Below are 16,570 nucleotides of genomic sequence, written 5' to 3'. Positions count from 1 at the left end.
GAGCTGTCAGCCTGTAAAAACACTGTCGTGATCCCACCAGGTGATGCAGTCACATGTCTGAGGCGGCGAAGCAGCTGCCACCTTTTACAGCCTAAATTGGAATATTCGGAAGCAACAAAATGAATCGATACCCTCAAGAGGATACGGTGGGACACATCATGTTCAAAATCTAGTCTAAACAAAACAAAAGGAATATCACATGAAATTAAGGTGTGAAAAGGTGCCATGAATGTTTTATGCCTTCCAGCCACTGACATAAAGGATATAAATATTGTATGCAAAGAGAAAAATTCCCCTGTTTGAAGTCTTGAGAGCAAAGACAGTGGGAGAGGAAGGGAGGGGAAGCAGGTAATTACTAGTGGAGATGCTCTTTGACGGATTATTATATTAAAGCGGGAGGAGGATCAACCAAACACAGCTAACCTCTAACAGGTCTGGTCTCCACCTATCAGTGACAGGAACATTACAACCTGAGGAGCCACTTCCACTTGACAAACAACACACCGAGCACCAAATCCCCCGGCTGGGGGAGAAAAAAAAAAAAACACTGACAGCTATGAAACACTACAAACCTGCTGCAGCCGGGCTTGGTATAAAGCTAATTACAAGGCTTTTAGTTACTATCTCTATTCAATTACCACCTCTGTAATTAAGCTGTAGGAGTAACAATGAAGTGCTCATTATAAATATCTTAAGTGCGCGTATAGTTCTGCTGTTTTAACCCAAACAGGAGGATTTTTTTGGGCTACTTTTAGATTCTTTGCTAGATAATCGCCTTGTACACCTATAAAAACTTGCCATTTGTGCATCTTCTTCTATGAAAGACCACTTTTTGTCTTAACATGACCTCAAATGTAGTGTCTTCATCAAATACTGTACAGTTAGCTACTGTAATTTTGCTTTAAAGTTAAAAAAACGGGGACACTGAGCACACTTGGGGGTATTTGAGAATGTTTAGGAGTGTTTTGGCAAATCGTTTTAGCATTTATTAGCTACTTTGGAGATAGATGTGATTCGGTTCTTCCTAGTCAAAAAAAAAAAAAAATTCAAAGATCCACAGTGTCACTTCTACCAGTGGTGTGCACTGGGTTTTTCATTGCAAACACCCACAATGTGAATTATAACTGGCTGTAATCCCAGTTCCAGGTACCAGCAGTTAATCCCGACTTGTCCAGCTCAAGATATCTCAACTTCCCCTTCAATTGAAAATACCAATGTTGCTGTTTTGGATGTCTTAAATTGAGTTTAGACCAGTCAGGATTATATTTTGAACTGGAATTATGATTAGTTCAAATGATTTTCATCCTGGATAGCCAAACTAATAAATATCAAACCAGCTTTTTATAGGCATGGTGCATCAGGAAGTTAAAAATCCCTTTTCTTTTGTGTGTTTGACATAAAAAAGCTGTGGATTCATGAAAGGTATCACAACAAGATTGGATGGAAATGAATAATCTGTTGATATGACACAAGAATCGATGAGGAGACTATGAGGTTGGATTAAAAAGGCCAGAAAAGGTGATTTTTTTTTGGTGAAACTACTGTTTTTTTTTGTCAGCATTATTGGCTTTAAGTTAAAATATGGAATTTTAGTCCAAGTTATTACAGTTTTTGTACGTGAAAGGGGAAAAATGGACACTAAAACTATGAACTGCTCCTACAAAGAACGAATAATCGTCATTAAATGTGTATTAAATGGAGAGGCTACAAGTGAATAGGGTAAATGTTTAAACCAATTGATCTTAATGTGAAACAAAGAAAAATATATTGCAACTTTTCTAAAATTCATTATCTAAATTTGCAATATGTGTTATTTTTTGTAAAATGACTAAAACTTCACCTAAAATCCAGACCACGAATCTGAATATAGGAAGACGCCAAGTTCTTGTTTCATTTTGTTGACATATCAGAACAACAGAGGGGGATTTTGGATTTCTCTTTTCATCCCCTCAGTAAGTCAGAAAATACTGTCAGCAGCCAGGAAAGGGAAAAAAATCCAATTTCACCATGTTGTTAGGAATAAAATGTTCTATAAGTCAGGCTATGAATGATATATGAACAGACTCCTGTGTAAAAACCTTCAGAATATAGACAGGAATAAGGGTGGAAAGTTTGGTGCATAGAAGCGCTACTGAAGTGCAGATTTCTGAGTCAGACAGAGAGAAAAAACTCATTTTGACGCAACAGCCTTTAAAGATACCTATCGGATACATTTATGGGTGAAAGCATCAACCAACAGATGTCACCACTGAACATACAGAGTTGGAAACTGTTATTTTTTATAATACAGATTTTCTAAAATGTTACATTTAAATATGCAAACAAGGAACTAATTTGCATAAATGTCTAATACGTGAAAAAAACACCTGAACGTGCATTAATCTTAAAGAAGATGTGATGGAATTAAATCTTACAGTTCACAAATGCATGACAAAAACTATATTTTTGCACGTTGAGTATAACCTTAACAGATTGCAATACATAATAGTGTTACCGAGTGACATGCATGGCTCTTTTTTTAAAAAAAAAAAAAACACTTCACTTGTTTTCATGCAGAATACTCTATTTTTGGGTGTATTGATTTTGATTAATGTAGAGGGAAACTTCTATAGTATTTGTGAATCTACACTACCATTCAGATGTTTGGGGTCACTGAGAAATGTCCTTATTTTGGAAAGAAATTCAGTTCTTTTTCAATGAAGATAACATTTAAAAAAAAAATCAGAAATCCAGTCTAGACATTGTTAATGTGGTAAATGACTATTCTAGCTGGAAACAGCTGATTTTTAATGGAATATCTCCATAGGGGTACAGAGGAACATTTCCAGCAACCATCACTCCTGAGTGTTGTGCAGTTTTAAGTAGCTCCCATCATTATTAGTAGTATTTTGTGTGTTCCTGTGATTCCTGTTGATGTATATAGTTGATACGGTTGTTGATTTGGTTGTGTTTTATTAGGAACGGCTGCTTTTGTTAGATTAATTTTTAACATTTCTACTGGTCTGCTTAGTCAGGATGTGAGGATCTCGTGCAGGTTAGCAGCTGATGCAGCAGAAGTTAACCAGCTAAAGCAGGACACTGTAGTCCTTAAAGGCGCCGGCTTCTGCAGCTTTAACACTAAACTAATCACACCACCAGTCCGAGACGTTTCCTCCAGCAAAGCACAGGATAATGTGATAAATGATTCACTTTCTAGAAAGAAAGAAGAAAAAGAAGCTCTTCCACAAACAGACAGAATCTTCACTGAGTCTTGGGCCAATAAATGCCACCACTGAACTGAGGAATACAGCTTTAAAAAGCATAAAGTAAAAAAGGTTCCCTTTCATGAGGCTCTTGAGTGTTTGGAGCCGGGCTGCCTCCTCTCTCCTCGCCCCGGGGCAGGCTATCATCTCCAGTGACACCGGAGGGAGGGCAGACCCCACCCCAGCTCTGCCGGGCCGAGGGGGATGTAAAGGGATGAGAGGCCGCGGTGGAGATGGAGGCTCTGCTGCCGGCCCGGTCTCTCAGGTCCAGCTGCCTCTTTGATCAGCGGCCGTCGACCTCCATGTCTCCAGAACAAGGATCCGAGGCCGAGGGGAGGGCTGCTGTAACCCCTCCCTGCAGCCCCTTGTTCTCTCCAAATATGAAAAAAGGGTTAATTGTATTTAACAATATGCTCTCTAACCCCCCCCACCCCAACATCACCGCCACCCTCCCCTCCTTGATTAGAATTAGAATCACATCTGGCTCCATGTTCTGTCCCTCATTACTGCTGAATCTCATTACAAGCGGCTCCCGTGGGAAGGACGCGCCGGGTTTTTAAGCACACTTTCCGCTTTCTTCCTGCCTTCTTGCTCATCTCATCTGCCTCTCGCCGCTTCTTCTCTTCTGCGTTTACATTAGCGGAAGTCCTCATCTGAGAGAATGACTGAGCACCACCCTCCTCCTCCTCCTCCTCCTCTTCTTCCCAGAGCTTGGAAATTGTTTTACAGTGCCAATTAAAGTAGGTATGTTGAGTTTTTTCCAGAGTATGTATTATTCAGAGTGTATTATTTGTTGCTCTCAAAAAAAAGAAGAAAAAAATCCCCTCACTAAAATAGGACTAGCAGAGTAAGTTCCACTTACTTGCAATAAAAACTACACCAAAGGTTCAGAAATACAGTCAACATGAGGAAAATGAGGGAGCTTATTTATGGTGCCCTGAAGTCCTACTGAATAATAAAAACCTCCACATATAACCACGTTTTAAACTTTGTTTCTGTGCGCCCTTGTGCAAACACTGTGTCTGACTGGGAATTAATTTTAGAGAGGGGGGAAAAATAAAGAAATCTGTAAAGTTTGACTCCAAAATGTTTTACCTCAGTAAAATATTCATTTAAAACCGCGGCAGGGGGGAAGCTGCTGCGCTCGCGAGTAAAAGAAGAGTTCCGACGAATAATCAAAGACTTTTATTTGCACTTTTAAGATACCAATATAAAGTAATAAAAACTTAAACAAAATACATGAAATAAAAATACTTGAGCAGTGATGTCTGACTAAATTGGACCCGGCGTCAGAACAGGGAGCTCTGAAGGTCGCGGGGAAGCCCTGAGGTTTCTCTGATCGATCGGATCTAGATCATCGGCGAGTCGCAGAGCGTGCAGGACGCCTGCAGGATCTTCTTTATCCACTCTGGATCTGCGGGGAAAGGAAACAACATTTATAGTCAGGATTTATAAACAGGAAACGATTAAATATACATAACTATGAGGAGAATTTTTACACATTGGACTCGTGGTTAAAAAAGTCTGAGAGTCACATTTCAGTGAAAGTGAAGACAGCATTTATTCTACGCATTTTGATTGCACTGTTTGACATAATTCTTTAATAAATTTTGTAAATCATCAGAAATCATAAGGGATCCACTTTGAGGGTGATGATGATGCATGATGGTCATTAAATTGCAAAACTTGTTAGGACCCTTCATGCATCCTGATGTAGAACAGAAAATTTGACTTTTTTGACCTTTTCATTTAAACACTGAAACACCTACGCAGTCACAAAACTTTAATCTTGCAGACACACATTTGTGAAAGTCCAAATACCCACAACCTTTACTGGCAGACGAAGCCAGAGTGAAGTAGTCCGTGTCCAAAAAGGGTTTACTCTTAATAGTGATTCATTTCCTTTTTTTTCAAATGTGTATGAATACAAAATTCTGTAAGATGTTTTTGGACTGGTGCTGGGACGATGCTGATTTTGACAGATGCCAAAGCTGCACAGACCCGTCAGTCTTTAGCTCAGATCGGCTGGAACGACCAGGCGAGTCGAGCCTCAGGCACTCAGGCAGCACTGATAAAGACCTGAGATGCAAGTAGCAGCCAGATGAAGCTGAATCCTCATTCCACTGCAAACAGAACCGTGTTTTTACCTCCTAACTCTAAGTGCTGTAGGAACCACAGCTGGCATTATACAGCTCTTCTATATGTCATTATAATAATAGTTTAGCTAACTACTGGTGTCGGTGTGGATCTTAATTGCACCCAGTTTTGCACCATTATGATAATGCACTCACTGTGTGTCATGAACAGATGTAGAGTGGAAGAAATAGAGCAGAAATATCTGAAAACATGCCAAATGTTGTTGTTTTCGACATTCAGGTTGAAGGAATTCGTGCTTGTTTCCAAATCCAACAATGAACCAGTGAAGTATTGGCCAAAATGACCAGAGAAACGTCTGACAAATCCAATCGATCAGGTTGCAAACATTCATCAATCATTTCTGACAGTCGGTGCCGTTACCTGCACTGAGACACACGAGCTTTCCACACTTTTTTAAAATAACAGAATGCAATTTAAACTTGAGGTAGGAAGCATTTCTTGACATCATTGGACCAGAACTCTATGCTGAAATTTCAGTATTTTGTAATTCAAGTGGTCTATAAGAGGAAACCAGAGCTCTGCACCTCATCTGGGCTGTTCTCAGGTTTTAGAAAATGTAGCTTCATGCCAATCACAGATTTTTTTCACCTATATCAGATGAGACAGCAAAAAAGTCTAAATTTTCTGATTCCAGCTTCTTAAATTTGAAAATGTTCTTGTTTCTTTCCTCCTCTATGGTAGTAAACTGAGTATCTTTGGACTATGGACACATCAAGACATTTGACAGCGTCATCTTGGGCTTCAGGAAAATCTGATAGATATATTTGGATATTTTAAAGACTCAGATTCATCGATAATGAAAGTAATCACGAGTTGCAGCCCTAGTCAACAGCAACCAAGGTCACAATGGCAGAAAGTTTTAGACATTTTGATGGTTTAAAAAAATGAACTTTCACTTTGAGTTGAATCTGAGTGAAGCAAATAAATGCTGATGTGTAGTTTGACTATTTTTGTGTGTTTTACACGTGTTCATATGCCAGGTGGGAGGAGCTAAAGACAAAAAGAGAGGGGCTACAAGAGGAATTCTATTTGTTTTTTAAAGTTTTGCGTTTTTCTTTCAGTTCTTTAGAGGTTTCTGCTTGTTGTGGCCAAAGTATAAAATAATGAAGGGGAACCAGTAGGGACAGCACTGCCAACAGTTACTTATATTGTTTTTTAGCATGTCTGAGCAAATATCCCTAATTTCTAATGATATAATTATTGAAAGAACTGCCTCCTTTACCTGGCTGAGTTTCAAACAATGGATAGATTGATTAACCAGCTAAAAAAAATAGTAGTTATTTTCATTTAAGGCTTTACCAGAAGATCTTCCAACCAACTGTAGCTCACAGCAATAACAGCACTTGATATTGTATTTCAAACATGCACCAATCTTGGTCTTTGGCAGGCAAAAAAACAATACTTAAGACTTTTGTAAACTACCTTTAAGACCTTTTAGTACTTTATAAGGGTATTTTCAGGAAGCTAAATTTAAATAATGACATTTTTTTACGACCTACAGATACATCAGACAACATGTTTCCATACATATTCATACATTTGTCTTAGTTTCCATCCAGCAGCTCGGCTCTAACACCTGTGCTTCTGTTTGCACTCTTTGTCTGGCAAATGCTAAGTAGAAATCTAGTAATACATGTCTGAGAAATCTGTGTTTTTCATCCAGCTCAAAAAAACAGGTTGTACTAATCCAGATTATCATTTCAGAAGTCATTATATTACAGATAAACTGATTCTTCATCACTGCTTGCATTCATCCATTTCAACCTTCTTGAAAGGATTTCAAAGTCCTGCAGAAATTGACAAGAAAAAAGCAAATATTACACTAAATGTTCTGTTAATTGCTGTGTAGCCCCGAGAGGGTTTGTTTTAGAGCCTGTAAATGCACATACATGCCTCCCTACTGAGCTACACTGGACCAAACTGAACGAAGTCTCACACAGATCATTTAATCCTGCACCAGTACTCATAATTCCCCTGCTACAGTGAAAACTGGAAGGCTGCCGTTCATCCAGAATGTTGGTATAATGAGACAGAAGAGACACACATTTCAAGCCTCAGCAAAGACCCAAGACTGAGCTTTGTGACCACAGACTCAACTCTGGACTTTCAAGAAAATGCCGGCTAATTTCTACAGTCATTCAGGTTTATGAAGTTTTGAAGCGGCTCAGTGTCCGACGTGCGAAGCGCTGATCTGAGCGGCAGAGCGGGACGAGGGCTGACGTTGAAGGTGACAGGAGGAGATGGCTGATCGAGAGCGCGACTGTGAAATGGAGGTGGAGGGAGATGGGAAGTGGCGCTTACCCTCAGGCTCTGGCAGTCTGGCGATGCTATCCAGCAGGAGGCAGCGTCTGAACGTCAGCGTCTGGCAGGCCTGGTATGACAACACACACCTGGAGGAGACCGGCAGAAATACATTAGAGAGCTGGCTGGCAGGGACACACACACACACACACACACACACACACACACACACACACACAGACACACAGACACACAGACACACAGACACACAGACACACAGCAAATGTAGAGCAGAAACAGCATCAAACTGGAGTTGACGGGCACAGATTTCCCTCTCGATGCCCACCAGAGGTTCCACAATTGAGCAGGAGAGAAAAGGCAGCAGACATGTTTGAAAGACGATATTTATGAGCGGATGAGAGTGGTGCATGGGTAAATATCAGAAGGTGGGAGGCTTGATTACTGCTCTGTGAAGATAAATAAACCGTCAAAGAAAGCATTTGGCATTAGGATTCAACTCATGTCCCGACTGTCAGGCTCTGACCTGCGCCTCCTGCTAATAAAAGCGTCTTCAGACATTTGAGCTGAGGAAAGTTTGAGAATAATCTTTGTACCTGAGCCACATGTGTCCGTTTTTACACGTGGCTTGTTTGTGGTCCGTGAAGGGCAGCACAGTCTGACACAAGCTGCAGCGCTCCGAGAACGTCTGCTTGTTCATCTTCTTCTTGATGTGGCCAATCAGGACCTGAAGACACACAAACAGAACAAGAGGGTGTAAGTGAAAGAAAAACAACACAGAGTTAATTTCCAACTTGTCTCATGGCAGCACAGAGGCAGCACCGATCACCTCTTTTCCACCAACACCGTTTGGAGACAGTGCTGGATCTTGAACCGGTTTTGTGTGTCAACAGCTAAAAAAAACCCTAATTTCGAGCTGCCAAACTGGTTCCAGAGTGGTTCCAAACTGGTTCCAGAGTGGTTCCAAACTGGTTCCAAGTGGTTCCAAACTGGTTCCAGAGTGGTTCCAAACTGGTTCCAGAGTGGTTCCAAACTGGTTCCAGAGTGGTTCCAAACTGGTTCCAGAGTGGTTCCAAACTGGTTCCAGAGTGGTTCCAAACTGGTTCCAGAGTGGCACCAACACTTTGCTGGTGTACATCCACAAAGTATTTGCGGTGTTCACAAAAGCTGACTGCAGGTTACAACCATTTTTAGAAGCAGAGATTGAAAATATAAAAACATTGAACTAGAAGGAATATGAGATAAATATTCAAATGATCTGCTTTTAAACATTCCAAACTAAGTAAATCAGTCATTTCTTAGCTTTGGGATTTGCTAATAGAGTAAAACGTAAAGTCAGATTTGAACCAAATAGATCAGGACAGTGAATTGAGGAGTTATCAGGTGAGTCTTACCTCTGATGCTCTGTCGTTTGTATCTCTGGATAGATAGTCCACCAGGCCACAGGTCGGGATGCTGATGTTCTGCGCCAGCCAGGTGTTGAGGTAAACGACTCCTAACACCTTCTTGATGTTCTCCCTCATCAGGTGGGTCTCCACAGCGTTGATCCAGGCCTGCACCTCAGCCCTCTGCTCCTCCTGGTTCTCCTCTTTAACGCCACCCTCACCTTCCTCCCTCACAGCGTCTTCGTCGTCGTTTTCTCCGTCCTCCTCTTCGTCTTCCCTTATGAACACCTTGCTCTCCTCGTGTGAAGGTTTCCAGCTGTGCACCATCTGAGGCACCTGTAGCGCCTGGTGAAGAATACGCACCAGAAAGAGCTTGAACCTCCACAGGTAAGGCGAATCCGCTTCCTGGATCTTCTGATCAAGTTCTTCCTGCAGCGACGCAGGGATGCATTTGTTTTTCAAAATCTGCCACCTCACCAGGTCCAGCAGGTCGGCCATTTTATACAAGTTCTGCGAGGGAGACTTGAGCAGTAGCGCTGCTGCAGCTTCCGGCGTTTTCAGGGTCACAAAGTGAACCTGGTAAGTCCTGTTGATTGGATGAAAGTTGCCAACCATTCCTTGCGTGCTGACGATTGCGACATACGCTCCGTTGCGGCTCACTGCGATCCCGTGCATCCTCCTCCCACTGTGGTGCTCAGGTCGCAACATGTCCTCCTGTTTGAAAATCAAAGTTTTCTCTGTGAATGTCGGTGTCAGCTTTTTAATCGACCCGTCTATGGAACATGTGTAAACCGCAACGCCGTGCTGACTGACTGCTAGCGACACCACAGGAAGTGAGTGCAGCCCTGCCACGTGGGAGTTGTGTACGTTTAGTCCAGCTGGAGAGATCATGAGCAGACACCAGAAGACGTAGCAGCCGCGTGAAGCCACGATGAGACTGCAGCTGGATTTGTGGATCGGGTGGATCATCGGGACACATTTGAGGTTTTCCACAGCGATCTCGTCACACTCTTTCCAGAGGATGACAGGGTGTCGGAGGGTGAAGTAGCCCTTCACTCCTGACAGACTCACCGGCATAATCTTCACCGGTCCCACCTCGCTGCCAACGATCAGACCACTCATCCGTCGATCTGTGTTTTCATATTCCCACCAGGCCAAGTCGCTGGGTCTGGCCACTCCTGATTCTATAATGCCATAAAACAAAACATCTGCTCCGTTTGTAAAGGGCAGTACGAACTTCCACAAAACGAGGTCGCCATTTTCCATTAAGACAGCCAGAAGAATCATCTCCACGTCCAAACACGTGTTGCCCGGCTGAACTTGTTTGATCGTGTAAATGCTCGACCATTCCATCCTTATCGGCGTCTGCATACGAAACCGCCGCTGCAGCTCGTCTAAGTCCAGGAGGTTTGCCTGCGGCGGTTTGTTGTCTTTTTGGCGTATCCTCGCTCCTTTAGCCTCTCACTGTACTTTTTGGTGAGGTCGACTAACATGTTCCACTCCAGACGCTTGTGGCTGTTATAAACTGTAAGTCTGTGGTCGAGTGTCAGACAGGCGAGCAGACAGCGTCCACTAGCGTCACAACCCAACGGAGACCAACTGGCATATTTTATTCCTCTGTGAACGCCTAGTGATGGGTGGATCACTCTGTCGGCCAAAAATTCTTGCCTTACTGAGGGGTCCGGATGTGTCGAGAACTTCTCTATGGCTTGACCCAACTCTGCTGATGGTCCCACCTTAAAAGTTAAAAAAAAAAAATCAAGGTTAAAGGGGAGGTTTAGGAAAAGTTAGGAGGCTTTTTGAGTTACATGTACAAAAATATTTGCATCTGGATTGAGAACTAGATTTAATAGCTATGGATTCATAGAACTCTCATTCACCAAATATTTGAGATATATTTTTAGCTGCAATGTGATATATATACAGTTCTGTCTCTTTTGACAGAATCACTAACTTCTACTGCCAACTGTCAACTTTTATACAGAAAGCACAGCTTTTTTATCCTGTGTAGTTGCTAAACAATATGTACAAGCAACCTGATAATTCTAAAAGTGATTTAGGGCTCTAAATGATACCTGCTGTCATTATCAGGTAATCTGTCAATTATTTTATTGATAAACTGTTGTGTTTACAAACCAAAAATGTGAAAGGTGTCCACTAGAGCTGCCTATATAATTGCACATTAATCTCAATTACAATTTTGGCTTCTTGCAGCTGAATGAACATGATCAACTGTGATACCAGCATTTAAAATTCATGATCTGCACATAGACAAGTTCACTGCATGTCAAATCAGGTGCTTCCTAAACTATCAGCAAGCTGCCAAAGGGTCAGTTGAGTTGAGATTTATGTCTGTAGTACAAAGTAATGCAGCTAACCTGTTCAAGACAAAAACACAAGCTGCAGAATGGTGGATGTATCAACGTCTAAAAGAATAATGTTAACTCACTAAATCATCATTTTTGTCCAGCGACAACTCGGGTACCCAAAAAATCAATTCATCACTGTATTGCACAAAGTAAAAGTGAAAGCAGCTCTTGATTTCATTTTAGGTGACAAGTTTCAAAACTATTTTATTCCTGTTTTGCTTCTAGAAGATGAACTACGAAAAATGTCCAAAGACATGTACATTAGCAGGGATGTGGCAAAACATGGAAGTGAAGTCAGTGAGCTAGTTGAATGTGGAAGCGCAAAAACAAATATTTTATCCCTAATAAAATGTACAAATATTCACCATAAATAACTGAGATATCAGTACTAACACCAATAATCGTACATTGTTAATGTTCACTAGAATTTCAAAATGCAAGAGATGATAGAGTCCTATTGGTTCTTTTGCTCAATCAACAAATTTGACTGCCTCCATTTAAACTTTTCAATCTGATACAACAAAGAACAACATGAAATCATCACTATTAAGAAGCTTTAACCAGCAAAGTGTAAGATTTTCTTTAATCAGCTAATCACTGCAGCTCTGCAGTGATTAAAACCTAAAATCCGCTGTAGGTTAATGCATGCTGAGCAGGAAAAACAGCCTCATTGTTAAATGAACTTAATTAACCAGACTCAACTTCTAAATCATTTCTCTTGAAGTGGGATTATTTTGTTAAATGACTGCTAAGATCTTGCAGCGTTACTGCAAATAACACAGACAGTACGTGGCCTCTAAAATCCAAGTTCTGCTCCCAGCTCAGTAGACCTTCTATTTAAAAGCAGTTAATCATATCTACAAATGACAGCTGGAAACCAACTTCGCCTGTCTGCTACTGCGCCGAGTGGATTATAAAATTCAGCTGCATCCAATATTGCATCTGCCAAGTGGATTTTTGGAGTGGAGACGAACCTATAAACACATATTTACTGAGTGGAGCAGCTGCGCAGAGACAAATTTACCACAGCAAAATTGTTTCTCTTTTCATCAGCATTTGTATTCTATCGCTTTAATTATCTTTCTTTCAGTTTAGTAAATAATGAAAATACAGAAGCATCCACCACTGCCAAACTAATAGCACACAAGTGGATATTAGCTTGGCTTTGTTTCTAAGGCATGTGTACAAGTAGCTTAAAGCTAGAATATGCAAAGTATTCCAGGAGCCTTTCTTGTTGTGTCTGTTGAAAGTCTCTGTAAATCCAGACAGCAATCAATTAATCAAGTCCTGAGACAATGAAAGGAAAAAATCTGTTATTTTTGTCAGTTGTTAGCTTGTTAAAACCCCTTTCAATCATTGATTTGTTGGCTTACCTGCCTGTCTAACCATGTACCTGACATCCTGCGCTTTCAGTGTACACAAAGGGAGTCTTACACAACAAACACCACTGCAGACAGCTTTAGAATGGCAGATAATGAGCAGTTTCATTTTCATCTAAATCTACAACATCTTGCTCTGCTACCAAAACCAGAGGCACCTCCAAAGGGCAACCTAAAGTCTAATTGGTCACTCTGGATGGAAGTTTATTCACTGACACTCCAATGTCCAAGTTTCTGTGAATGCAACTACAGTACCAAAAGAAAGCGAGAGCAAAATTAGCTTTATAACGGCTGAGTAGCCACTCATGAGCAGTTTGGAAACAAAGGAGCATAAGTTTAGTTTGGTGCTTCCAGCTTTAGTTTCGCTTTTTGATTAAATTCCTGCAGCATCAGAATCGATACAAGCATCTCCAAAGAAACAGATGTGGATGCTTTTAGGTACAAAACCTGAACAATTATAAATTATCCTCAAAACTGACACAGGATAGGACAGGATCTAACTATAAGACTGTGTAGTTCTCTAAACCTCAGACAAATGAAATGTCACACAGAATCACCTACAGCTAAATCATCTTTTACACAGCTGAGTCCTGAGCTCAAGACTATATGACTGTAAACGCTTAATCCATTTATTAAAGTCAAACTAGTTTTCTGTCATATTCATTCTTTGTATTTTGCAGATTTTTCCATTTCACAGCAGAATATTTACAGCAGCGACAATCAGTGTATGGATGTGTTTCACAATCTCTAATCAATAAAGTACCTATCAACGGGTAGTCAAATAACAAGGAAAACATATTTTATTGTACCAAAAGTAGCTGTAATTTGATAAATTATCATCTTAATTTTCAATATTGAAATCATAACAAACTGTGGGTGATATATTTAATGTACGGCTGCTTCTTACACAGTTTATTATGCCCCTTTAGTGCACTTTTTTCTTCCTCAAACAAACTGCAGCATCTTCTCTTGTAGACGGCTTTGAACAACAATCACCCAAATAGCCAAAACGCTAACTGTAACTTCATTAGTCAAATATGAACTGCAAAATAAGACTCCAAAGTATATTAGTGTGAGATTTCTTGACCCTGACTATATACAGTATATATCTCTACATGAGTACAACATAAAAGAATTACTGAAATTCAGCTGCGTTTTTCAGTTTCAGTGGCCCTAACTTGCCACTCCAATGACAATTATCTTAAGGCACCTCTGCACAAAGCAAGAAAAGAAAGACAGCAATAGAAAAGGTTACAGGCAACAAAAAAAAAGTGTCATCAACCAAAAGGTCAAACCAGAGTCAAAACCAGTACAACTGTTTTCTGATGGTGGAAACAATTACTTTAAAAAAAAAATCATAATAGCTTCATACACCAAGACTCCACTGATATTTTTATTATTACTGAATACAGAATTACACTGTGTAAGATTAGAGGTGCTAAAAGGAGTCATAATAGTAATATGACAGTAAAAAATAAAATCAAAGTGTATCATAGTATTGTACTATTTCGTCATTCAAGTCAGCCGATGAGAGAATATCCGGTTTTTCCTGTTTTACAACACAATACACTCTTTATGTTGCTCTGTATCTTTGGGTTTGTACCGCTGAGAACATGCAATTTGAAAACATCTTTTTTGATTCTGTAATGCACTCTTGTAAAACAAACAAACAAACAAACAAACAAACAAACATGTATTCTACAGACTATTTGCATTATCAATTACTCCAAACAAAAGTGCACAAATCAAACTGTATTTTCATATATCTTAAAGCTCTTTTGTGGAGCTGAATTTTCTTCATCTTTGCTTTCATGTCTTGTCAATCAGCTAGATTACTCTGTAACTCGGGCTGACATCTCTCTATATTTGGGGAAGACAGAAACTGGGTACAGTTCATGAACATTTAATAAAACTTTGCTGATCATGGAGAACAAGGTTAAGTATGAAATACGGAAATTGACGACACTGCACTAGAATTATATTGTTTACATATACAGATGAGAGAAAAATTAAAGGAAAAAATTACAAAGTGTCTTAGATGTTGGGCCACCACTTGCCAACACAACAGCTTTCCTGTATCTGTGCATTCTTCTCCAAAGCCCCTGTCAGACATGCACTCATTAACCTGACAGCAACTAAACACTTTTTTTGTCCCACAAGACATTAATAGCAGCTGAAGTTTGTTGCTTCCAGCTGTTCAGGACTCTTTGCTCTGACTTTATTGAATACCTGTAGCATCAGACAGCAGCAGGATCCATACAAGCTTCTCCAAAGCAAGAGAAACTTACAGCACCAGTAACTTAACTGAATTCTTGTAATTATAGAGCAGTTCAGAACAACTTTTCTATTGATTTGCAGTGACTCTTCCCTCTAAGGGGGCAAGTAAAGCAAAGCCATGCCAGCATAATGCCCCAAAGAACAGATCAGAGCCACCAGATGTCCTCCACTGTCGGGGTCAAGAGTTCAGGTTTTCCTTTCATTTGGAGTTTGGCTAACTAACTTAGCTGTCTGTAGAGGAAGATGTACTATTCCCTAAAACAACATACTGCAGCGTGTGACTTCTCAGCTTTGCACCCAGCTACAGGTTAATCCGCCAGTCTCCGTATTTACCAGATAAATTTCTGTCAACAGCTACAGTGCATAAGCTAAAGATACGTAGCAGAGTTACACGGTTCGGCTATTCATTTAATTAAGTTTGCAGTAAACGTGGTTGCTTACCCTCAGCTGGTGGGCTTCTGTGGGGACGGGGATGGAGGTCCTGTGCAGCGTCAGGTCCGGCTTGCTGCTGTGGATATCACACACCAGCTCCATCACCGACAGGGAACTGGAAGTGCACACGGCCAGGCGGTGGTCCTGCGACCAGGAGAGGGGCTGCAGCCCGCAGACCGGCGCCATGAGAGGGACCACGGGGTCCCGCTTCAACGGTACAGCCTCCGGACCGAAGAGCAGCCCGTCCTCGGCGTCTGGCTCAATCTTTATGGTTACATTTGTGGGCACCGAGCCCGAAGAATCACACGGACTGGCAGCCGCCATATTTTCACAGTGGTGGAAGTGACGTCAGGGACGCGGGAGGAGGTACTTCCTGCTCTGATAGCAATCTCACTGTGAAACACCAACAGGTCACTGATTTTATCTTTGTTTTTATTCTCACTTCTTTCATTTATACAGAACGTTTAAAACAAAATGCCCCCCAGCAGAGAAATAAATTGGTGTTATTAACTAAATTTAATATTATTCACATTGTGAATATACCAAAGTAATCTATATATGAATGACAAAAACTCTGCAAAAATATCTAATATAACTTTACCCATGAAACACTGAAAATAATGGCAAGAAAATGTACATTTATAATATTTTTTGTCTGATTTAATTCCAGTTTAAAAATGCATTTTCATACATGCACTGTTAACAATAAGTAGTCACACATTGTAAAAGAAAAAAGTGCTATTTGTAAAAGTAGAAATTTTCTATCTGCACATTATATGTACAGTTTTTTTTTACAGTCAATTTCTAAATGAATACCATTAATACATTGTAGGATTCCTTGATATATGTCTGTAAGGGTTTTCTCCTCCAATTTTAGCCGTAAGATTATAATAATGTTTCTCCACCAATATTAATATAGGGTTAATGCTTGCTCAAAATGAGGTTAAGGTTTTTATACAGAATTATTATATAGTCTACCTGATATTCGAACAGCGAAGTATTTAGATTAGACAAATATAATAATTAGCCTATGAAACACTTCTTGTTGCGCTGTCAAGAAGAGCTTAAGG

At 40.4% G+C, this 16,570-nt stretch overlaps 1 protein-coding gene across 1 annotated transcript; it reads right to left on the bottom strand.

Moving 5' to 3' along the window:
• Window positions 1-4,412: 4,412 nt before the first annotated feature.
• gtf3c4 (general transcription factor IIIC, polypeptide 4) lies at window positions 4,413-15,857 on the bottom strand. Its single transcript, XM_022205531.2, is given in 6 exon segments — window positions 4,413-4,656; window positions 7,701-7,789; window positions 8,255-8,385; window positions 9,053-10,479; window positions 10,482-10,779; window positions 15,510-15,857. Coding segments are annotated over 6 exon segments (2,325 nt in total). The 5' UTR covers window positions 15,825-15,857; the 3' UTR covers window positions 4,413-4,591.
• Between the last annotated feature and the right edge of the window lie 713 nt (window positions 15,858-16,570).

This window comes from Acanthochromis polyacanthus, chromosome 18 (assembly GCF_021347895.1).
Source record: "Acanthochromis polyacanthus isolate Apoly-LR-REF ecotype Palm Island chromosome 18, KAUST_Apoly_ChrSc, whole genome shotgun sequence".
NCBI lineage: Eukaryota > Metazoa > Chordata > Actinopteri > Pomacentridae > Acanthochromis > Acanthochromis polyacanthus.
The sequence above is the reverse complement of the archived record's forward strand: the minus strand, read 5'-3'. Positions and strand labels throughout refer to the sequence as shown.